The sequence below is a fragment of the Colias eurytheme genome, chromosome 1 (assembly GCF_061535395.1).
Source record: "Colias eurytheme isolate Ceu_HAF_F1 chromosome 1, ilColEury1 Martin Lab GWU primary, whole genome shotgun sequence".
NCBI classification, from domain to species: Eukaryota; Metazoa; Arthropoda; class Insecta; order Lepidoptera; family Pieridae; genus Colias; species Colias eurytheme.
The window spans coordinates 9,651,725-9,676,909 of NC_142980.1; the positions used below are offsets into that span (position 1 = coordinate 9,651,725).

General features: G+C 32.2%; 3 protein-coding genes and 1 long non-coding RNA gene across 7 annotated transcripts; 1 reads left to right on the forward strand and 3 right to left on the reverse strand.

Moving 5' to 3' along the window:
- Positions 1 to 2,453: 2,453 nt before the first annotated feature.
- On the reverse strand, positions 2,454 to 6,805 carry LOC149911176 (alpha-mannosidase 2-like). The gene is made up of 6 exons (XM_090106523.1): positions 6,730 to 6,805; positions 5,902 to 6,632; positions 5,651 to 5,743; positions 5,383 to 5,577; positions 5,192 to 5,303; positions 2,454 to 5,113 (listed from the first exon to the last, which is right to left on the reverse strand). Exons 1-6 carry the CDS (start codon positions 6,803 to 6,805, stop codon positions 2,454 to 2,456), a joined length of 3,867 nt encoding a protein of 1,288 aa, XP_089962649.1.
- A 583-nt stretch (positions 6,806 to 7,388) lies between these two features.
- LOC149911177 (uncharacterized) lies at positions 7,389 to 8,770 on the reverse strand. The gene is made up of 2 exons (XR_016457648.1): positions 8,600 to 8,770; positions 7,389 to 7,687 (listed from the first exon to the last, which is right to left on the reverse strand). It is a non-coding gene; the product is annotated as an uncharacterized LOC149911177 (long non-coding RNA).
- Positions 8,771 to 9,140: 370 nt separating this feature from the next.
- LOC149911178 (SH2 domain-containing protein 3C) lies at positions 9,141 to 12,228 on the forward strand. Its single transcript, XM_090111375.1, has 6 exons — positions 9,141 to 9,216; positions 9,656 to 9,883; positions 9,988 to 10,976; positions 11,082 to 11,250; positions 11,371 to 11,548; positions 11,714 to 12,228. The coding sequence occupies exons 1-6, from the start codon at positions 9,214 to 9,216 to the stop codon at positions 12,073 to 12,075; spliced, it is 1,929 nt and encodes a 642-aa protein (XP_089967501.1). The 5' UTR covers positions 9,141 to 9,213; the 3' UTR covers positions 12,076 to 12,228.
- An 844-nt stretch (positions 12,229 to 13,072) lies between these two features.
- rngo (DNA damage inducible 1 homolog rngo) lies at positions 13,073 to 25,131 on the reverse strand. Of its 4 annotated transcripts, XM_090103778.1 has the most exons (10): positions 24,568 to 25,131; positions 24,108 to 24,314; positions 21,472 to 21,538; positions 19,838 to 19,996; positions 19,542 to 19,640; positions 19,135 to 19,297; positions 17,405 to 17,594; positions 15,962 to 16,039; positions 15,288 to 15,382; positions 13,073 to 14,862 (listed from the first exon to the last, which is right to left on the reverse strand). In XM_090103778.1, the coding sequence occupies exons 1-10, from the start codon at positions 24,827 to 24,829 to the stop codon at positions 14,782 to 14,784; spliced, it is 1,401 nt and encodes a 466-aa protein (XP_089959904.1). In that variant the 5' UTR covers positions 24,830 to 25,131; the 3' UTR covers positions 13,073 to 14,781. The 4 variants fall into 4 exon arrangements, with proteins under 4 accessions (XP_089959904.1, XP_089959911.1, XP_089959918.1 ...); XM_090103785.1 differs by lacking the exon at positions 15,962 to 16,039; XM_090103792.1 differs by lacking the exon at positions 15,288 to 15,382.
- Positions 25,132 to 25,185: the final 54 nt, after the last annotated feature.

A 25,185-nucleotide genomic window follows, 5' to 3' on the forward strand; every position in this document is an offset into this window, starting at 1 on the left:
TCTCCTGTAATGTTAATTTCTGTGCTGCCAGCTTAAAATATTCTTTACTAATAGGAACTCAAGAATATTTTTAAAACGCAAAAGGAAGAGAAGAATACTTTTATATTATAATAATTACTTTTTAGTTGTTTTACATAAAAAGATCAGATATAAGCTTCGCATAAGATCAGATATAAGGTTAACTTCATTTCACTATGACAAGTGACAACCCTTTGTTAAATAAACATATTTTTGTACCATATCTAGAGTGCGTTTCACGAAAGAGTTCCCCTGCCGTTATGTTGGCTTACCTGACTATCAAAAACGAAAATATTTTTTTTTAATCAAAAATGACAGAGAAAATATTCTCCTTTCTAGGCAGCCGACCCCGTAAGATACGGGATAAGGCTAGGAAGAAAGGAGAATATTTTCTCTGTCATTTTTGATTAAAAAAAAATATTTTCGTTTTTGACAGTCAGGTATGCCAACATAACGGCAGGGGAACTCTTTCGTGAAACGCACTCTAGGTACATCTTTCATTCTGGTAACATTAATTTGTCAAAATTAAATGATGAGTGATGAAAATATTATGTCCCAGGATATTTTCAGTTCTAATTAAAATTTAACACATAAAATTTGCTTAATAAATCATTTATTTTCTATATGGTTTTTTGCCAAATTATGCCAATACTATGTGCCAAATGCCAATACTAAAATATATTACGCAACGTGAATGCAGTACCGCGGATGTGGCGCTGTTGGCGCCAAAGGGCGTATTCAGAAAGAAAGCTTATAACTTATCAGCGCTTATAAGCGCATGTTCATATATTTTCCTACGCGTACGCGGGTTACCAGCGCTTATAAGCGCCGATAAGCGCTTATAAGTTTCAAGCTTTCTTTCTGAATACGCCCAAAGAGAATACAAATATGTACTACGTGTTGGCGCCTTAAATAATGTTGCCCGTATTTTTTTTTACAAATTGCCTCACATTTGGGGTAAATAGAAAATGAAAAGGGTTGAATAAAATGTTCCGTCATTGGATACGTATATTTTATTATTTATCTTTTGAACAATTTTGATTTTACTTAATTATTTACAGACGGTTTAAATTAGCTACTTCATAACCCGATGTACTTTGTTCATTCGTTACTTATTTTTTTTATGTTTTTTATCCTATAAACCTACCTTCCCTGTACTACGACAAACATTTCAAATCCAAAATCATCGTTATCGACCCAGCCGTTCTCGAGTTCTAGATTATTATTGAGCACTCAGACTTAATATATTGTGTGAATATATGCACACATTTATTTAAATACTTCAATGCAATTTTTCTATTCATCTGAGCCTAAAACTTTATAAAGATAACAATTATTGTAATAAGGCAACTCGTGACCTTAATCCAAATTCTAAAACATAGCCAACCTTTCAAATTTAGCTCAAAGAGTAGAGTATTAATACAAAATTTAGCTCATATTGGCTGTTTTCCAATTACAGAGCATAATGCGACTCAGTGGCGCACAATGCCGAATTATGCTGATGCTTAATTGGAACGTGAAACGCACCAGCAGGTTGCGCTAATCAGTGTTGGAAAAAAAAATATTCATAGAGTTAGCAATAACCTCATTAACCCCTTGACCACCGAGCGGCCCATGTGTGTGTTAAAAAATAAATATAAGTATAGACATGGACGTATAAAAAAAGACGGACGCCGTATTACGAACAAACAACGTGAAGCCACCATAGTAAGCTAGCGATCGTGTAAAGACAATAAACACGCACACACTCTCACCATAGTAAGCTAGTCGGCCGCCATTACGTCGTGAACTACCGACTGATTAACTGCGTCACTGTTTCACAAAAAATATTTAAAATGCCGTCTTGCGTGGTTAAATGGTGTCGCAACAGTACAATTTTAAATAACAAAACACAAGGGATTACATTCCACAAGGAAGCAAGTTATTTCTTTTATGTTTTAATGACAAAATTATTACAGCAAAATTTATAGAAAAAAATACAGCCGCCATTGTCATCAGGACAGCTGTTGCCATGGCAACATGGCACACACACATGAATGTTTCGCCGCCATAACTAGGCTTCACTCAATGTTTAGGCGATATACCGTCCGTCTTTTTTTATACGTCCATGAGTATAGACTTATATTTATTTTTTAACACAATTTGAATAAACTTTGATTATTTCAAAAAAACTATAATGAAACGAAAGCTTTAAATTTTTTTTTCCAACAATTTAATAATTAATATCATTAAATTGTTAATGGATAATCTTCGTGAGACTCTAAGTACGTTTATGAATAGCAAACAGCAGTACCTAGTACCTATTTTTATAACAAGAAACTAAATATATCAAGAAAATAACTTTTAACTCAATTAAAAACACATTTATTTGTTCCAACTTTTATTTTTGATGCAATTTAAATAGAAAACTCAAAATTGCATATTAGTATGCTTACCTAAGTAAACTCGACTTTTAATGTTATTAATTCCATAGCTGGAAAATTTATAAGGTTAATATTAGTAATAGGTATACCATCACTTGTACCTACTAAATTAGTTTGATATACAACTTTAATGTGATGCAAAACTTGATCTAAATTAAAACTATCATCGGAATTACATTGAAATAGGTCAGAATAAGAAATCTGGCACGAATAACTTTGTCTATGCAATGTTATCAGGGCAGTACTTGGAATAGAACTTAGCAGCCGTTTGGATAGTGTCCTAAAATTAATGACTATTACATCGCATGCAAAAGTACTCTGAATTAACGGTAAAAACGCATAGTAACATAGATCAAATAAATTGCGATCTATGAAAAAAAGATCTAACGGGTAGTTCAGAGTATTTGCTAAATGAACAGCTAATATACTTGGCATAGAAATTGTTGGTTTTGATAATTGATTGTCCTTTGATTCATTCTGTATCAAGTTTTCTAATAAAATATAGTGCACGTGAGTCGTCGAACTGCTATCTGCCAAGCCCTCATCAATTCCACGACCATCATTAAATAATACTCTCCTGTCAAGCATTACAAGTATTTGTCCTTCTTGTAAAGCCGTGACTCCTTGAGCGTGATCCGTTATGAACGTTAATCTGTAGGTCTCATCTTGAATGTATGCTGAACTAGTCAAAACAAACATATTTGATTCCACGGGTCTGCTTAAGTTTAATTTACGCGGTGTATACTGAAAACCATTATTATCTAATATTATTTCTGGAGGATTACCGTTACTTATATCCGTTTGAATAGACAAGAACAATTCTAGTTCTCTATTTTTTGGGGACGCTTCATAATCTATTTTACTCTCAACACGTATCACATGTGACAGGGGACAATTTGCAATGTTATTAATTTGCACGGTGTGTTGCAAAAGTCGACCGTAAACAGAAACAAAGTCAGTGGCGACGTTGCCAGACACAATTAACACAACTTTAGGATTGGTACTCTTTTTTGGTTTACCAAAAATATTGAATAAAGGATTTGAGGTGTTTGCTTTAAATAAGAATATACCTGAATTACTATCGGAACTTCTGAATGCACCGTAATTCATTAAAATTTGTTTTTCACGGAAATTTTCTTTTTCGATAACTGTTTTTAGGAATCCCGTAATTTCGTCGAATATTAATCGAAATTTATGATTTTCAATTTGTATATCCCCTTTTTCTATAGGCTGAATGCTAAACTGAAAGTTATGACTTCCATCCGTTGATGGTTCTTCAGCACACATCGTACAATATACTGTAGAAGTGCTAAGAGTTACGTCATACGTTTCTTTAACTTTAAATAATTCTATCGTCATGGGAGTGACGTTGGTAACAAAAATAATTTTATAAAACTGTCTAGATATTTGTATAACATTCCTTTCACTGTTATACTTCCAAAATGGATTAATTTGAATAGTGATGTCTTTCTTATTGTGATCGACAATTCTTATGTTAGGATTTCTTGTTATTAATTCTATTACCTCACTTCTCTCGTGATTGTATGAATTAAATACATAAAGATAGTCACCAGGTGCCACTGATTTAAAAGGGGATATAAATTCACCGTCCCTATACACATACTTAAAAACATATTTTTCATTGTTATCAGATTTGCTAGTGAGAAGGCTAATGGAATATTCTTGAATATACCAGCAGTCCTTAACTGCTACTAAAATTTGGTTCTGAACATATCTAACCATGTTAGCTGGTAAAGTTCCACTTATAACGTTGCGATCTTGGAGCCGAGCAACAATTTCTCTAACATTTGCTAATTTGTCAAACATGTCAGATACGTTACCTCGAAGGGCATTTAAATTTAAAGTGAATGTGAATAAAATTTCTGTTGATCGAAGAGTAGCATGGAGACGCCTTAATAAAATTTTTAATACAGGTCTTGTGGTAAAGTAACCAGTCCAATAAGCGGCATTACTATCGTGTATATCAGCAAAATTTAAAAAATCTCCTTTCAAAGTAGGATAGTATGATTTATGTCTTTCAGTCACTGCAGTAAAATAACTAAGTGGCGTACCAAACTCTACGGTTGCTTTATAAATATTTTGGTTTGTATTGATAAAGTCAGAAACTCTTAAGTAATTATTATATTGGTAATCAAATTCTGTTTGTGTGCTGTAATGATACGGATTGCCTATGGGAGCTATAATAATGTTATGCGGAGAAATAGTTCCTGTTTTTGAGTACTGTTCCAGCAATCTCTCAGATTTAGTTTTAACGTTATACGTATTTATGTCGAGAATTTTATTGGCAAAGTTAAACTCATTGTTACAAATGTCTTTGCTTGGCCCGCAGGCTTCAAATCCGTCTGAATTAAACTGCAAATAATGAGTGAGCAAGCTGTGCTTTGGATATCGATCTTTTCCAATTCTATTCAAAACTTGATTTATAGAATTATGTGCTGTCTTGTCATGATCCCAATTCTGTAACCACATAAAGTCACTATGCTGATATTCAGCTAAAAATTGCTCCCATGCAAAATGGACATTGGTAAAAACCAAATATGAAATTCCAGATGCTGATAAAATATATGGAAATGTAGGGCTATGTGTCACACTATTCGTGAGCCAAGCTACATTTGGTTTGTACTTTAAAAAACGATGAAGCCACTGGTGACCTGAAATCATAAGAACGTTTCATAACTTATCTCACAAGACTCTATAAACGAATAAACATTCAATTAACGCAACAGTACCTTCAATAAATTGATGAAGTATTCCAAACAGACTGGATGTAGCTTCATCAGTTTCAACCCAACCACCTGTTGTAATTTCAAGCCTTCCTTCCCTGACCAAACGACGCAAACTCTGTAAAAATTAATTGAAATCGCTATGAAAATGCCCCTGATCACAATAACCTCAATATCCCAAAGATAATCTTACTAACAACACGTCTTTTCTGTGATGCGAATTTCCACCATTCACTTAAATGAGACACTTCGTTCCAAGTAAATGTAAGATTGGGATAAAATTGCAATTTCTTAATCATGTTTGTTATTATTTTCTGTACAGTCTCCTTGTGGTACACATGGAATGGTTTTTTCCAAATAGTGTCTACATGAGTACGAGGTACAAGAATTACCTAAAAATAAGCTGTGTTGATAATTTAATTCTTTATTAATAAATAACATTCATTAGACTTCTTTCATACTCACCTTAAGTGGTGGCCAATTTGGATTTCTCATTAGAAATTCGTAGCGATTATCATAAATTTTGTTCCAAAAATGTTTTTTTGATATCCACGGCGACTGAAACATTATAGAACATTTTATTAAAATCTATTCATATCTTGGATTTAATAGAACAGAAGAATGATTACTAAAATAGTCAATTCTTCGATCTAAACTACTTAAGTTAAAAAAAAATTAAAGTCGATTGTTATAAGAAAATTGAAACTTCCGCTTACATCTATATCAAATTCCAAAAACTTGTATTGGGCGTCAATATCTACTTTCCCTTGTAATATGTTTTTGCAATTGTAAGTTAAAATCGGTATGTTGTGAGTTTGATTTGAAGGACGAATACCAGGTTCTTCTATAAAAAAATCTGCCTTCTCATGATCAACATCATATTCAGTTACTGCCAGACTTGCATTCATATCGAATTTTTTTGAACCTTGTTTTGAATATTGAACCTCGTATACATTTTGTAAAACTGGATTGTTATTATCCATTATAATGTTTTTGTCTGATTTCATTTCAATTGTATTAGTTTGTGGAAAATTACTCAAAGACGGTACTTGACCTATTTCTTCCAGTAAAATTTCTCCTGAATTACTCATATTTGATATTATGTTTGGAGAACCATAATCAGGAAATAGCACATTTGTTTTGCTCGGTACATCCGATGCATTATAAAAAGTATCTCTTGCCAATCTAAGATCATTTTGATGATCATTTTTATTTAACTTCATTTTCGAGTACGTTGCCTTGCTTCTCGCTGTTTCTACTGATGATAAAATAGTTGATACTCTGGGTCTTTGCATTTTGTGCACACTTCCTTTCACATGAGTGTATCCAGGAAACATCAAAAAGTCTCTTAAATGTGAAGATTGAGAATAATTAGTATTCATATACTTAGTATCACTGAAGGGTCTTTGGATCATTTTTGATTGATTTCGCACAATTTTTCGTAAAGCTGTAATAATTAAAATACATAGTCATTGTCGCTTTTATACTTTTCACCTCAACAAGAAAACTTTAACTATACTAATCTATCTAAAACAGGCACTTACTTTTTTCATAGCAGAAAACATTATAAATCAAAATGAATACTAAAATTCCAATAACGTGAATACTGTTTACTCCCATTATTGTAAGGAGTCAATGTGAATCGATCGTATCTATTACAATACAAATGAAGAAAGGATGTTTATTGTTTAATTTTAAAATTTCAACAAAGACGAGTATTTCCTTATTTGCCAAACTCATGGTTGAAAACACGATTAATGTTCAGATTGAATCAATGTCTTGACTGTTAAAATTATGGCCATTTTACTAGGCTCGCTACTAGGTCGATAATTACACCAAAATGTTTTATATTATCTACCAATAACTTCTCATAATTTTAAGCTGTTAAATTAGCTATGTAAAAAGTTGAATAAGCATTGTCTTATATAATAGCTTAAGTGATAAGCTGACTTTAATTAAATCTTTACTTTTAGATTTTTAAGGGATTAAGAATCAAAATAATTACGGAAGAATTTTGCAGAATGCCATTTTTTATCAATATCATTCAAGATTCTACATAAATTAGAATTTACTTCTATGTAATCTTCAAAAATAATTATTCTCATGGAATTAGGTACTGGATATGGAACTGAGTACCTACAGGTAAGGAAAGAATACCTAACATCTCTCTGTGTAAATAGAGGATTGTAAATAAAAGAAACGATTTCACATTGCAGTATATTCAGAATTACAATTTAGTCGCTAAGCCAAACAGTGTCCGTATTTCTAATAGCTCTAAGAAGGAGAAGATTGCAAACATATTCAAAGCTGGATTAAAGACGCAGCCAAATTTAGGGCATTTGGTGCAGCTGTCTTTAAATTAGTCCTTGTCAAGCCCAAATTCGATGGACCACCGCTATAACAGCCTCGGCGTCCACATAGCGAGTTCCATCCTCAGCGTACTTAGTCAGAGACTCGAGGATGGCATTAAGGAAGTTCTCTTCCTCGGGAGTTGACGGCCAGCTGTAATGGGTAATAATCAATAGTTAATTACCCTTTTATTATAATGATTTAGGTAGATATATATATATGTAGATAAGTCCGTGTATGACTTCATTACCGTAGTATTGCTTATTGGGGTAAGCATCGATGAAAAGGTATTTTAAAATTTAATCTTTATCTTTAAGATGGATTTCCTTAAAGATGAATTCCGAATAAAATTAAAATATAAAAATTTAATTCACTTAGTTAAATTCCTTTTATAAATTTTATGGAGTTGCAAGGGTGAGCACTGAGCAACTACCTGTTGATTTTATTCTCAGCAAGCAACGTTTAGAGAGCATAAATATAATACGGACTACGGAGACAACTATTTGCAAATGCTCCAGTGCATCATGTCTTCTATTTAATTAATCGTCAATATAATTTAATTATGTTTTCTTATGATAATTATTCGCTACACGTAAAAACTCAAATATAAGATATTTCATAAACATCGCAATTTATTTTACTTTCGCATTTCAGCATTGCGTTAAAGCTAATAAGAAGAAAATGTTCGTATTATATTTTTATCACAAAATGGAGTATGGAGAAAATTAAAATCAAAATGGCCTCTCAGCTTCGCATTGATAAAGTGCAATCAATTGATTTGCTATTAAGAAATTAAGACAAGTATAGTATATTTAATATACCGCAACCATGTACAAATAGTTGAAAAATGAAATAAATATGTCTTATTTCAATAGAAGAATCCCCGTTTCTACGATTAAATCATATTTCGAGAACAAAGAAAATTTTAAGTAAGTACATGGTTACAGAAAAATCATGAAATAAACGATATATATAAAGTATAAACCCAATACATTACAGTAAGGATAATAAATTCAATTAAGGAAAGAAATATGTTATATTGGAGGGGTATCTTAGTATACTTACTTTAAAATATGCTCAAGATCCATACCATTCACTGGGGCGGACACTTATGGGGCATTTGTTTCTATAATGAACGATGTTGCACTTTTGCACCTCAGCATAGACAATAATATTTTTTTAATAGTAAAGACTAGCTGTTGTGACTTACCTTGATCGGAGGGTTAAGGTAAGTCAAATGAAACAGTTATTTTACCAAACTAAATCTTTTCGTGTTTTAGTGACTGTTGAAAATATTTAATATCTTATATTTAAAAGTTTCAATATATTTCATAGTAATAATTTGAAAAAGCTCGTAACAAGTCCTCTATTTGAGTCAGTTGGTAAGTTTAAGTTGAGTCAAATAAAGCAGTAATTTTTTACAAACCGAATCTATTCCTATTTCGTTACTGTTGAAAATATTTAATATTATAGATTTATAAATTACAAGGTATAAACAATTATTCGAAAAAGCTCGTAGCAAAGTCCCCTATTCGAGTACCAACATACAAAAATGGGGCGACGCGCTTTTATTGATTTTCTAATATTTCCGTTCTCACCCCTGCGCGAGTTTTGCCACCGGTGTGTCAAGCTTTAAACGAAAGTGTTAAACATAGTAAGGCAATAACATAAGTTACAAAATGGTAAGTTATCAGTGCACAACTTAATTAGCTTTATTGTAGGGTAGTTCTAAAAATGACACGCATGCAAATGGAATTTAAAAAATCTATGCTCTGCCAAAATTTTATTCAAATGTTGCGAGTTTTATAGAACCAACACAGCAGTTACACAATAGTCTGATTTTAATCAATCAGATTCGGTATGCAATGTTTAGTTTTTAAATGTATTTTATTGTGATATAAATCAGGTGTGGCTACTACTCACTAATGTGGCTAATTGAAACTGACTATTCAGTTTTCCTTATGACTTTCTTTTGCGTGCGAATAATTAAATATTATAATTTAATCAGTAGATAATTTAAAACTTTGGGCGAATAAACTACTTATGTTATAGATATGTATTACATATATATTATTAAATGTTAATGAATATTTATAAATCAGCAATATGTTTTCTCTCCAGGATACGAGTGCCATGAGCACATCTGGTCTGCTAGAGTGGGAACTGTCTCTGCCATCAGACCAAATTATTTCACACGCATGGTACCATGGCGCTCTCAGTCGAACGGCTGCTGAAAATTTATTGCAACAGGATCGAGAATTCCTAGTCAGGGATTCCTCTTCACAACCCGATAATTTTGTACTCAGTTGTCGTTCAAATGGTCAACATTTACATTTTGTTATTCAACGCGTAAGTTCTATTCAAGAATTTATTATTATTCATTTCATGTTTATTATTTATTATAAGTTGAAACTTAAGACTAATTAATATAACGTTATCATTCGTATTTTCAGATTGTTGTTCATCCAGAAACAGTTTATGAACGGTATCAATACCAGTTTGAAGACGAAGCCTATGACACTGTAGCTGATCTAATTACTTCTTATGTTGGGTCAGGAAAACCCATATCCGCCGCTTCCGGTGCAAGGATTCAATACCCAGCTAACAGAATGATGCCTTTGACATCGTATATCACTGGAGATGAATCGAATCCTATAATATCACCAGCCGGAGAAAGCAATTATGGCAACCCATACAGTCTATACAGTCATTTTGCAGCAAAACCAGGAATGCAACTAAGAGTGCCTTTCAAAAAACAACGCTCACACTCGCTAACACCAATAGACATGACACAGCATGTAAATCATGGAAAGAGCGCAAGTGCCGATGGGGTAATACAAACGAATAAACATTTAAATAAATTTTCGAGTGAATCGTGTTCTAATTCAAATACTTGGGACGCCAATCTTCCCACGAGTCCTCCGGCTAAACCGGCGAGATACGATGGCCCAAAAGCCGACGAGAGGCGTTTAGAATTACAAAGACTGTACCACGTATCTGGATCTGATTCCGGAAATGGATCTGGTGATTCTACGCAAAGCTCAGCCCACAGCGATCCCAATAAATCAAGAGTAGAGTCGGATTACAATTTAATAACGCCCACATTAAAACAACAATTTGATTACGACTTGACAGAGGCTAAATTGTTGCAAATGGAAAACTTAGATTACACGGTTGAATCAAGGATCAATCTAGAGAACTTCCAATCGCAAATAATTCCACCAAGCCTAAATAAACCCTTGGAATCGGAAACCTTACACACGATAAAGTTACTTCTGAGAACTTCTGGGCCTCGTATTTTAGCAAATCATTTAACGAAAATTGATTTGCTTTTTTTGTTAGACGAAGCAGTTCAAATTGATGGACTGGACAAAACCGCATCTGGTTTGGAACTATGCTTCTTGCCACAAGGAAGAAATTTGCGTTTAGATATTATAGAACGGTAATTTAATTATAACAAATAAAATTGATACAATTGTATAGATTAATGTGTGTTGAAATAAATGCTTTCTTACTTAGACGGCCATAAATTAAATTTTTGTTTCAGAATTGAAACATTTCGTCTCCTCATTGCTGTTACCATTTTAACGTGTCAGACGGATCGACAAAGGGCTGACATAATCAATGATTGGATACTTTTAGCAATCGAAACAAAAACAGCTTTAGGGAATTTATATGGATTTTCAGCTATTATGTTTGGACTATGTATGCCTCAGGTATTTGATCTGAAAAAAAAATCACTAGTAAATTTTCATAAATAAAAGAAAAACTTATAAATATGTACTCTATGAGTGGTATTATAATATTCACATTTAATAAATGAGTATTTATTCTAGGTGGAATGTCTTGAAAATGCTTGGAATATTCTTCGACGAGTTTACACCGACAATGCATTTATGTTCGAAGCAAAATTACGACCTTGCTTTAAGAGCATGAATGAAGGGACTAATCCTCTACCTCCCAACACGACCACACCATATGTGATACCGCCTATTCTATGCTTCCATATATTCGGTAAGGATGTAGGTATTCCTATATTTTCATGTAAAAAACGTGTCACCGTGAAAGTAGAAAAATACGATATTTGACGTCGTAGCAGTTACAATACAGATAGGTCAAACATCCAAAAAATAATAGCTATCTGCATTATAAATGTATTAAGCTTCCTCTTATTTTCAGATGGAGACGGTGGAGCGCTGTTGCAAGCAGACGACACTTTTCCCGGTAGTCTCATAAATAATTTAGAATTCGATTTCAACGCAACAGCAGCTCACCTCGAGGCAGCCAGACATTATCCTGATCAAGTGGAAATGTTCAAGAGAAACGCTCGAACAGTGGTCCAGGAAATGTCTTCCCTGGGCTCAACTTTGGATCCCTCTTTACTAGAGCTGTTCCGTACAGAGTTCCATATTAATTTCTTATGGGGCGAAAGAGGTGCCTTAACTACTCCTAATCAGAGATTTGCACGATTAACTGATATATTGACTACTATGGCGACCAAACTAGTTGGCCACGCACCAGATCCTGATGATGTTGTCTAATTATTATCAATTAATATTGCTAAAAAATATTTAATGAGCATCTTAGAGCTATCTTTCATCTAAGATGGCTGAAAACCCTTAAATGCGTAAGGAAGATGCTTCTGATTTATTAAGAGCTATGTTTAGTTATTAATGAACATAACTATATATATATATATACATATATATATATATATATATATATATATATATATAAATTAATATAAATTAATATAGCGACATTGTATACTTAGATTTAATTCAATTAAGTATTACATTATTCAATTATTCATTCTTTGATCAAATGCAATAATTTTTGAAGACCTGAATCTCACTGCCAATATATTGTTACTTATTTATTTAAACAATTCTAGTAATAAACGCGATTATACAGAATTAAATAAAATTTATACCAACATGATATTATAATAATAAAATTAAAACGTTGAATAAAATAGCAGTATAAGTAACTTTCATATTTATTTTAATTGACTTCCAATTGATTGTTTTATATTTTATAAACAAGTAGGTTGTTATTGGTCAATATAGTGGTATTTTAAGAAACACTCCATTTATTCAGTAGGTACGAATTATATAGAGGAAAACTAAGGATTAAAATATTATATACTCCTACTTTTTTATTGTACCGATCAGTAGCGATTATGATAAATTATTTTTACCGTTTGTTATACCTTTTTATTAAATAAACGCAGAAATATAACAGTATTAATTGCTTGTGTTATTTCCCCGTAACCTTGGCGAAAAATCCACTACAATCTGCATATTTTTATATCATAAAAGTCAATGCCCAGTTCTGTTATGGTGACCTTTGTGGCTGTAAGCCAATATATTTTTCTTACAAACAGCTACGGAATTGCCAAACATATTTTTAGAACCAAAATGCATCACTTAGTAAGCTACTTTTATCTTATTTACGCGCGCACATTACGCATAGTTGTAGCATTTTGTTTTATTGCCTTATACACAAAAGGATTAGGCTGAAAATAACACACAAGGATATTTATCAAGTTTTATTTATTTTCAGAAATATAGTGCTACTTATCTTAAAACATTCATAATTACAATTCCGTAGAAGTCGTAATTCGGCATTAAATATCGTCACAATGAAGCCTTACACCAATTATGTTTTATGTTATCAATTAGACAATATATATGAATGTAGTTATATATTAGAAGTAGTTTTACACATAAAATGTTATACACCATGTTTAATTATATAGTGTATCTTATGCATATTATAATCTAAGGAATAATTGTTAAACGTCAACATATTTGACTGATTTAAATCTATACTACCTTAATTTCAATCATGCAATTTTTTTTTTGTTGTATATCTAAGACATTTTACATCCATTTACGACAAGAGTTTACAATATAAATAGGTATTTTACGACTCTAATTGAAAATACAAGAATATAGAAAAAGAATTATCTTTTTAATACAACCAAGAAAATAATTCGATGCTTAATATCATAAAGAATACAATTAATAGACTTCTATAAAACTTACATATTTTGAGCCGATACATTACATACGTTTGTATGATTGGAACTTTAGAGCTAATAAAATAAGCAAAATTGGTTAAGCGAAATAAAATGCCGCCAAATGATAAGTAGTAGCACTAAACTTAACACAGGTAAATATAACAATTCTATGGAGCTTAAATCTACTAAGAGTTAAGAATATATAAATATATTATACCTTTTACAATACATGTAATATATAACGTAACCTCTAAATGCTTTCCATCATTAAAAGGTGCCATTCCATACCCATTCCCTTAAAACTAATTTTACCAACTATTTGATCAAAATATTTTGATTTAAATTGACCTAATTTTAATAAAACCATCTCTGAGGAAAATACCCACATCTAATGCTAACCCTGCATGCAAATAGTTTATAAATCTAGACACAGAAAATATAGTTTGATTTACGAAAGGTATATCGATTAGGATTACTTTAAAACATGTATACACTAAATGATTTATGGACTTAATACTAGGTAGACAATAACTCATACGCTAAAACGTAAAATATTAAGATATGTTGCAGTAATATCAAATTACGTTATAAACTTATCACTTAGGAGATATTCAGTGCTGAACAACGAGACGGGATAAAAATGCAAACAATACGCGCCAACACTGTCCTTTGGCACTTCTTAGACCTATAATCAACTAGGAAATACTTTTAAGTACCTGTACAAACACCACACTACAATTTTCAATAAAATTCATCCAAAAATCCATCCTTTAACGAGTCTTTATAATTTACTGTTTACGATTATTATCACGTTTCGTTTTTCGAGTCCGTAAGATAATTTTCACTTATCAAGTATACAAATAGAAACTTATTTGTTTAAAAAGCAATATAAAAATATAATTGCTCATTTGTAAGTCCGTAAAGAGTATAGCAAGTAGCGAAGTTCATTTGAATAGGCAGTAAAGTTGACAGTCGTAAAATTGTAAAATTCTTTTAAATAAAGTAAAAAAAATAATAATAAAAAACGAAAACATATTGTATTAGCACAGTTCATTAAAATTAGGGGTTTCACACAGGGACACATTTAACAAGAGTCTAAAATAGTAAAGTCTATTCGGTCGCATTGTATTGTCGCAGTACACCGAGAGGCGAGATATGTCACTCCCACGCCTTCTTAAGCACAAATACTTGCGCTTTAAAAGAAGACCAACCCATAAGTCGATCAAAATTTTAACGACTTCGCAATTAGTGCCAAAGTCGCCTGGGCCTTATCGCCGTTGAAGCGGCGCAGCTCATTGATTGCCTGCAAAAAATTACAATTATATATTATATAGAATAAGTATTTAATTCATATTATACAACATCTTTATTCTTTCATAGTACAATGAATCAGTTACAAATATACATATATATTTAAGTCACAATAGGCCAAAAAGTCATGTATTGGTGTTAGTTTATAAAACTGTATTGCATATGCATCACCATTACAACATTAATATCAAAATAAAAGCCAGTCCCATACATAATCATCCATATATTTTATCTACTCTCTAGCATAACAATGATTGACAGATACGTTACTTATGGCCGGTTTCACCACTTGCTGACAGTGTCCCTGAAAGCCTATTTAACACTTTATACATTATCTGTCATTTTAATCGACAGATAGGCTAAACAGAACATATGCAGAAGCTGTGCAAGCGGCCATGAGAATAATAAAAGTCTGACCTGCTCTCTAGTAAAGCCGAGATTCACAATCTCTTCAACCTCAGTCTCAGTAAACATGTCCGTTGGTAGGATTGTCAGACTCGGGTCTCCTAGACCTAGTTATAAATGTGTATGATAAAATAAATTCAACAATTCAAAGAATTTTGACAAAGTTTCCAAAATATTTTGAAAAATGCTTACTTCATTGCTTTGGTTACTTCATGTACACGAAACATATCAATTGATATATTTCGATTAAATATATTATAAAATTATTTTGTTTTAGATATATGTATTATAAAAAGTAAGAAAATGAGGTACAGACTAAGGGTGTCGTGAAAATGTATCGTTATATGAGAAGTCTTCGAGTAACATACATATACATTATTGTATATTTTCCTAGTGTTAAACATTCAATTTTATTAACAAACGAATAACGACATATTTATTATCAATAAGAATACAAAAAATACTTGTCTTGTTATATTTTAATTCCAACCCATACAAAAAACTGCGGAACATTACATACGTCGACTGTCGATACCTATAATAAAAATGTATGACTAGCAAATGAACTAAGCAAGCAAACGGTCGATTAGTACATGAGTCAGAAATTGGGTTATATCAAGCGACTAATGCGATAAAATGAGTGTAAATGAACATTTGGTGAGATCGCAGACGATGGTCATATTTACCAGCTCTTTGGCTACTTTGTCCAGTACCAGACGTCGATTGACCACTGTGCGTGGACCGTGTACTTTGATTTCCAGCCTCTGTATAAGACACAGATAAAATTAATGATCCGTTCGTGTTCATACACCACAGACCTAGACGTTACAGTTACTACGAACAAAGCGTGGATCGAAAATGAAATGGAAATGAGGCGAAATACACAAAGATGAAAGTATTTTGATGCAGATGCGATGGTGAGAGTACGTTAGACGGTGATGAGAAGAAGCGACGGAAAGCAGTCAAGTTTTGGAAGAAAAGTGACTAATGAAACGATCGTGTCAAAGAGTTACACAAGAAACGTAGAACGTTACTAGGTCGTTATCTATTCAATGGTGAAAATCGATACTCGATAGAGCTTTTACATCAAAGGATTAGATTCGTTAGCGTAATAACAGCGGATTAATCAGACGTATAGAGCTCGAATAGTAAAAGGCATGTTCATTTGCTTAATGGAGATTATAGGAAGATTATTCGATAACTTTGATGAATAAGAAATTTATCGTGAATTCTAAATGGTATAATTTTATATTTTTTGTCGGTATCCATTATTAGAACACATTAGAATTGATGTAAATATTCACGAAAAACTGTCCATTAATAAAACATGAAAAACGAATATTCAAATACGTATGCATTAAACTACGATACGAAACAAAGAGACCCGAATTAAATACAAGATATTGAGTTTGATTTGATCTAACAATATGATGGTCATGGAAAGGTCTTATCAATCATTTAAATTGATCGTATGTCACGATGTGTGTGCAACATGAAAAATCTAGATTTATACGAATGCATTTTAACTATCTGAATACGTATGTATTCACACACGCGACAATTTTAAATCTAAAAAGCAATTTCACACAAATAATAACAAAACTACAAACACTAGTGAACTAACATACCCGTTTTATATTTGAACACAACACTGCTATTTATCCTGGTCAATATTTTAGTTGAGAAAACACCATTCGGAACACGTGCAGCCAATAACCGTTTGTTATTTAGTTATTTAAGAACATTCGCATTAGAATAATAGGAAAGCATGTTTAGTTAGCAGCCAATGAATGAAAGGGTGCCAAGTATAACCAGACGTAGTATTTATTTCAGTGCGTAGTACTGTTTCGTACTATGTTTTTACTATTTATGAAGAACCATCAATTATTCGTTCCAAAAACACTGGTTATACATTTCTACAAAGTTAGCAATATACAGCTAGTGAAGATATGGAAAGAGCATTAACGTTAATTGCCAAACCACCACCCGAAGTCGCAATGAAATAGCCCGACCATTTTACGATTTTTATTATACTTGTATCATGCAATGTATATTTGGTGAAACAATAGATGTAATACATATATAGATTAGTGTGTAAATATCTCGTGTTTATTTCTTTTTCCTCCCACCTTGTCTTGATTTTTCAAGGGCTTCTCTCATGAGTCTATCCTCATGGTCCCTTACGGATTGGTTGACGATTTCGTCTTCGGAGACTCCGGAGAGTCGAGCGCAATCCGGCAACTCGGACTCGGGCAAGAATGGCGTCTCTGTGCCGGTTGTGCCGATCAGCAGCACGTTCCTCTTTAAATCTATATTGCACTGGATGGATATGAAGAACCTTTAGGTATTTTGCTAAACGCAATATATATTTTTTGAAGTGAAACTTCTTTATCGGGGTTGGACAAAAATTTAGTGTAACATTTTTGCGTTACGCCGTACGCGTGACATTTTTGCGTTACGCTGTACGCGTGACATTTTTGCGTTACGCCGAACGCGTGACATTTTTGCGTTACGCCATACTCGTGACATTTTTAAGGTCATAAAGAAGTTTCACTTCTTACATGTGTACTCTAGTACACGCATACATTTTTTTTATTATAAACTAGCTTACCGCCCGCGTATTCAAAGGATAACCTGTAGGTACAGCGTACAGTTCTCGCTCCCGGGATTTCCGGCATAAAATCTATCCTGTGTCCTTTCTAGGTTCTTAAACTGTCTATGTACCAAATTTTATCCAAAATCGGTTCAGAAGGATTGGCGTGAAGAAACAGACAGACAGATTTACTTTCTCACTTATAAAATTAGTGGAAATAGTGTGTGCCTTAATACGAAGATCTTTAGAAGGTTTACTAATTTCATCAGCACATATTTGTTCCTGTTTTAGGAACACAGACTTCTATGTTAGTTTAAGAGAATAAGAATGTACTCAGGATAATGATAATGAGATTGTATCGATTTAATTCGTTTTTATGAAATCTTTGAAAAAATATGATTATTAAATAGTTACTAACTTTACTGACAACATTAAATAAATGGAAATTTTCTTATAAGAAATATACTTTATTAACATTATCTGTGATAAACCTATTTTCCTTTGATCGCATGTTATAAGGATGAACGTTTAATATGCGTGTATGCACAGCAAATCCAATAACATTTATATTCGAACGAGTGGGCCGTAATAACAAGCTCAAATCTCGTTTTAACGACAGCATTTCTAAAAATGCACTTCATAAATCTGAATTCATACGATTCGCTATATATTATACATTTGAATATTGCTTTTAATAAACGTGAACTTTTCAAAGGGAAATCGTCTTATGCTAAGCCCGAAGCAGATAATATTGCGTGGGAAATGTTCGTGCTTTGAGTTCTAAGAAGATTATTATGTTTGAGAATATGTAATGGAAAATCTTAAGCCCGTAAAACGTTTATCCGATATATTTAAAATACAAATGTAAGGAAAACTATGTATTATAGGTAAATAAATATTCGAACTTTACTTCATTTTTAGATCATGTTACAAAATCATTAAGTTTCAATATTTAAAACAGAAAAGTGAATTCAATATAATAATTAATCACAAGATAAGCTTAACTCTGTATGCAATTTTATTATTATAAAACTCTCTTCGGTAAATATTGTGTTTATTCAGTCATTATAATAACACGATTATTAAAACGAAAAAAGGCGTTATAACCGCTTTGATACCTTGTCATTGCAATCGTTTAGATCTTTTTATTAAAAAAACACACAAGTTAAAAACATGAAATATTAAAAAAAAATCAACTAGTTATAAAGTGGAAAATTTTCAAAAAAATACAGACAAAATAACAACAATTCGATGAAAGTTAAATACCTGATGTCTTTTGAGCATATCGAGGCCGAGCAGCATGTCCATCGGCTGTTCCTCAAGTACGGAGAATGACGTAGTGAGGAAATCCTTCTCGATTCTCATCTGCACCATGTGTATACGGCCTATAATTCTTTGTATACCGACGCCTTTGGCAATGCCCGCCCATCTACAAAGTTTTTATTACGATAATGCAAATACGCAATCCACTATTTTGGGCTCGGCCAAATATAGATTTAACAACAAAAATTCAAAGTCATCCATTGCACTCGCAACGCAAATGAATCATTATGTTTTCATACAATGTGAGGTAAACAAACTGCAAAATTGGTGTTGTGATACACAAAGAAAAATATTCGCATTTTAAATTGCATCTTAGCATATGCATTAAATAGATTTAATGAAGTCCTGACCTTGTGTCAACGAGACGCATGATATTACATCTCTCGGCGCAGGCAGCCGACATTATTGTGGTTTGTGCTCCCGAATCAATAAATGCCTTCACTGGAAACCTAAAAACACCAAATAGTATGAAAATCTCAAAAGTTTCTAAAAATTAATCCGTGTTTTAATACATTAATAATGCCAATTGAAAAAAAAAGCAAATAATGTATTTATCGTGTTTAAAACACATTAAGAAATTAGAAATCTTCGATATTATATAAAATGCACGATATTCACATATTAAGTATTTTACAAAAAAAGTTACCCATTAACATGGCAGTTAATATACAGCATGACCACAGTGCCGAATGTCTCCGGATTATATTCCATAGCAGCTTCCATGTTAGCTTCTATGTTTTTCTGTCTGATCTCCTCAGCGATCATTCTTTGTGCTTCAGTGTCGAATGGGTCTGAGTTCATCATCCTAGACATGAACGAATCAGTTATTCTTGGCCTGATGTCAGTTTGGAGATTTTTTTAAATAATTCTATGTTAGAATAAGTGAATTATAAATTCTTTGAAATAGATTTCTCTAAACCTTTATCTTAGAAGTCACCTATCACGACATAATTTCCGCCGCCACGTTTATTTGCTCGCTAAACTCAAAAATTACTGCACCGACTTCATTCTGAGATAGTTTTAGAAAAAAAATGTATTTTCGTTTATTCGAAGATACATTACTACTTTGTTCATCTTTGTTTTACCGGCTCAACAGCCACTAAGCTAAGTCAGCCTTAATAATATATGTAGTTATAAATGGTATTATAAGTGTTATTTGGAAGACATTTTGCAAAACCTCATATTGCAAAATACACTAATTTCTTTTAAGTATGCGGTTTCCCAAGACTGACCAATTCGAAACCCAGATATTTTACTTCGCGAGTTTGTTTTCCTTGTTGATTATTTAGAAAAGAAAGTTAATTTGACGTATTTTAGAGTATTGGGCAATGTATTGGGTTTGTGGTGGAACTTGGAAGCCATACTGTTTCTGATAAGAAAAGTTGAATAGAAAGGAACTTTTTTAATTTCGTGTTTCTTTCAAAAAAATTGTCATTACGTAATGATTGGTAATTAATTCTTAAGGTTTCTTTTATTACCAGCCTTAAATATCGGCACAAGGCCATGTGAAGAGAATTTGGAAAATTCCATTCCATTAAATACTCATTGACTTATATTATAATTTATTTATTTAAGAGTTTAATCTAGTCCTTTATAAAATTGTATTCTTTAACATATGGTATTAACTAGTAACCATCACCATGTGGGGGTAAACTGGGTTAAAGAGCTGGTTTTATGACACATTATTTACTTGAACATTCTGCATATTAGAAATTTTAACACATTATGAAGATTTTAAAATTAAAACATTTCAGATCATTTTATCAGTTACTAGCTTTCCGTCTGCGGCTTCGCCCGCTCTGTCTAAAACTTAATAAATTATATACTAAAACATTTCGGAAATCGCTCTATCTATTTAGCTCTAAAAAAACGCATCAATATCCGTTGTGTAGCTTTAAAGATTTAAGCATACAAACAGATATAGGGACAGAGAAAGTGGCTTTATTTTATACTATGTAGTGATTAAACTCGTTATCATTATGTACTGTGGAATTATAATGATGAGTATATAAATTATAATATGGCTCCATATCCTTCTTTGTTTTAGAAATTTATTGAATAAGTACTCTACCATATTTATAGTTTTTTTTTTAATTCTGTTTATTGAATATATTATTTCTTTTATTCATAATAAATTATATGTTATGTGTTAATTTAAATAATAATATAAATCTTGTCGCCATACATGATAATAAACTACATTAAAAAAAGGCAAAATATTTTTCCATGTAGCTAGCAACACCAAAAACTGTCATGTATTGAGTTATATAATATAGTCACCTTATTCTCTGTTGCTGACGTTCAGTTCTAGCAGAGATTTGTTCGCGTAGCACTGAAGCAAATGTATCTATGGAAACAGTCAATTGAAAATTATTATTGCGCTGTTGTGTCTATATTAAAGCTTTTTCAAATAATTTATTGTACCAAAGAACAAACAGAAGGAATTGTGAACTGTATAAAATTTATCATCTTAAATAAGAAAGCAGGAAGGAACATAGCAATTTACGATACTGCATTACACTATTATTTGAAACAAAATATTTTTATGTCTTTAAAATGAATGATCAGTCACTTCAGTATAAAGAACAAAACACATATAGACATACAATTATTATATTTTAAAATAAGTCAATGGAACTGGATGATACTTAGGGCCGATTTTTCAATGCTTATCCGTCCAATAAAGTATTACACGATAATATTAAAATGTCACGTAAACTGTCAAATACGGGCAATAAGAATACGTTTTTAAAATGGTAGTTTTATACATTATTCGATGAATAAGTTTTAACCAAGGATTGAAAAATCAGCTCTTAGGGCCGATTTTTCAATGCCCAGATAAACAGCTAGATAGACTTTATTCTTCAGTTAACAAAATATTCAATTTTTCAATAGACGAATAGGACTTATCTATCCAATAACTACGTTATTTGAGGAATAAATCTATTTGCCGCTCCAACGGCCAGATAGCGCGCTATTCGACTGTTAGGCGTTTGAGTTGACAACTGACGCGTCAAATTTGAGATATTTTCGTATGTCATAACATAGAGCGTAGAATTATTAACAATTAAACCTCTTTCTATATAATTATTATCAATTAAAATCATATTGAAATTGGTGTTTTTGATAGTACTGATGACCATGCCATTGAAAATTTGCCGAACGCTGCCTTTAAGTATGTCGTTTCCATCGTAAAATATATAAATTGAAACACAAATTTAACCAAACTCTTTACTCGAATCAAAACAACAATCAACAATCATAGAAGACAAGTGCACTCCTGACGTGAGTCATAATGACGGTTGTTGACAAATTGCAAGATTTGACTCTATCCCGCTCTAACTTGACTAATTTAATATGTTTGTTTCGCCACTCCGAGAGCAGTGCTGCCAATATGGAAATATTTGGTCAGATAGTTATTCATCAAATAAATCACGATTGAAAAATAGGCGAGCCGTAATGAGTTAGATAAATAATTGAATAAATCTATTCGATGGGTATTTATTAGACTGTTTATCTCGCGATTGAAAAATCGGCCCTTAATCTTATAAGATAAATTGTTTCACGTTCTGATATCCAGACTTTAGTGTCACATTGACTAAAGTAACCGTCATGAGAAGCTATAAATTTTGTAAACAAGTGTTCAGGAGTTCACAACATTTGGACCAACAAAAAAAATGAATTTGTTTAAGATTTAATAAATTATTAAGTAACAAATATTAATTAACATAAATATTATATATTTTAGATAAATTGTATTACGCACCTTTTGACGTTTTTTTCGTGGCGAATTTATTTCCTTAGATGTACTGGCTACTGGCTCCATTATACGTAATAACAAATAAAATTAACGCAACAATTAAAGTAACAACAATAAAAAAGTGATAACGAAACAATAACAAAATTAACAATAACAACCAGATCCGCGATATATGCAAAGCAATGAAACAACTCAAATGATGCGTTTATTTCAAAATGGCGTCCCGATAGTTCACAATCCCTGCGACGGACGCGTTCCGGTACCAAGAAACACAAACGATAGCGCTTTGCGTCGTTAAAATATGATCCGACTAAATTAAATAGGTTGTTACTTTCATATAACCCGTCTATATTTCATGTCGATTGAATATGGTCAATTTATTATTATCTCGCAGTATAAAATGTTTACTTAGTAAAAGATGTTTGTTTACATAATTTATAGCTTCTCGTGACGGGTACTTTAGTTAGTTTCATATTAATTTATTTTGATTTTAAACTTTGTGTGGCCAATGTTTTCTATTAATATACTTCAAGATAAGCCTGCTTGCATCTCATATTGTTATTTTGATAACATGCACAATAAATAAATTTTCAATAACAATGAAGGAGTGAGGATTGTCATGTTGTTGTTAAATAAATGGGGAACAATAAAATAGAATTATTCAGTGGGTAGTTGGTAATCTTGATTTACCAATTCATATATACGCTTGAATTTATTATAAACAAAATGTTCATATTCGCGATATGAAAGTTGTCTGTATCCATCGTTTATTATGATTTATGTATGTGAATGCTTGGATTACAATTATAACTATTTTAAAAAGGCCTAACAGGTCAGCGCAGGGTGAACAGCTATTATTAGTTCCATAAATCATTGTATGTATGTTATTGTTTGTAAGGATCTTTATTGGGCTTTCTAATGAATGTTGTTGAAAATGCTTTTTGTTTAGCTCGTAAAGTATTATCATATTTGCAGGACTGTTATGGATATTAAAAAATTTTGTCACTTATTGTCAGCCTGGAATGTGCAGTATCAATTCAAACAAAACCACATAATAGCATGAATATAGATATGACATCAGCAACATAAAGCTAATAAAGTCAGAATAATATAGAGAATATTTATTAATTTTTTAATAAAATTAATATAAACTTACCCAGATTACCACTAAGCAGTGCATCAGCTAAGCGAGGATTATTTTGCTTGAGCAAAGCCAATTGATCTGGGTTAGCCAGAAACATTTCGCGGATAATGCGAGGGTCTTCTTCTACTGGAGTCGTAGCTCGTGTGGCCATTGATGTGCTTGCTCCAGTTGGCACTCGGATATTACTAAAGTCTAGATTGGCTAGACCAGATGGGAGTGCTGCAGACAATAATACAACAATTTATTTTATATTTTTTATGTAAAATGCATCTAAAATACATTAATTTTTTTGACATGTGAAATGTCATTTTTTTTTCTTAATTTAGTTTTTGAGCTACAAATTACAATAATTTATAGTGCGTGAAAGGAGACAACAGCTAGTCACGCAATGTCATATATGACAACAAAAGAACATGACAATGCAATTCCAACAACGTATAGTGAAATCTCGATAATTTTTTTAATTACCTACCTTGATTTGCATCGCTGTTATTCAGATTTGGAGCGGATTGCAGCATGTGAATCAAAATGATGACATCTCCGTCGTTTACCCCATGGTCTTTGAGGGATTTTTTATCATCAAGAAGAGGTTTCCCATTAAAATTAAGAATTATGTCTTTAGCTGAGAATCCCGATTCTATTTCGCAGAATGCTTTAAAATTTTCTAATTCCAGATCTTCAGATACATCCAAGACGAAGATGTCGTCGTTTAACGTGGTCACTGTGATTTTCATTTTGATTTTGTGCCGAGACTTCGGATGAACTGTTTAAACGGTGGCAGGTTTGTGATATTTATATTTCGGGAATGACTGTCCAAAACATTGTAGATTATACGCCACTTATTAAAAACACATCTGCCTGCCGAAGAGACACAGACACGTACAGTTTCCTTCAAACTGATTTTTTATTAAATATGTATAATATCTTTGCTGCTATCACAATGTACCAAACTTAAATGGTCAATGGCACCTACAATAAGAACAAACTAATCACTGATCGACATCAAAATTCAACTCGGTACAACTCATCGAATGATCGGCTGCCTTATTACGGATCTTGCAGACGATCAGCAACAACCAAAAATTGCGCA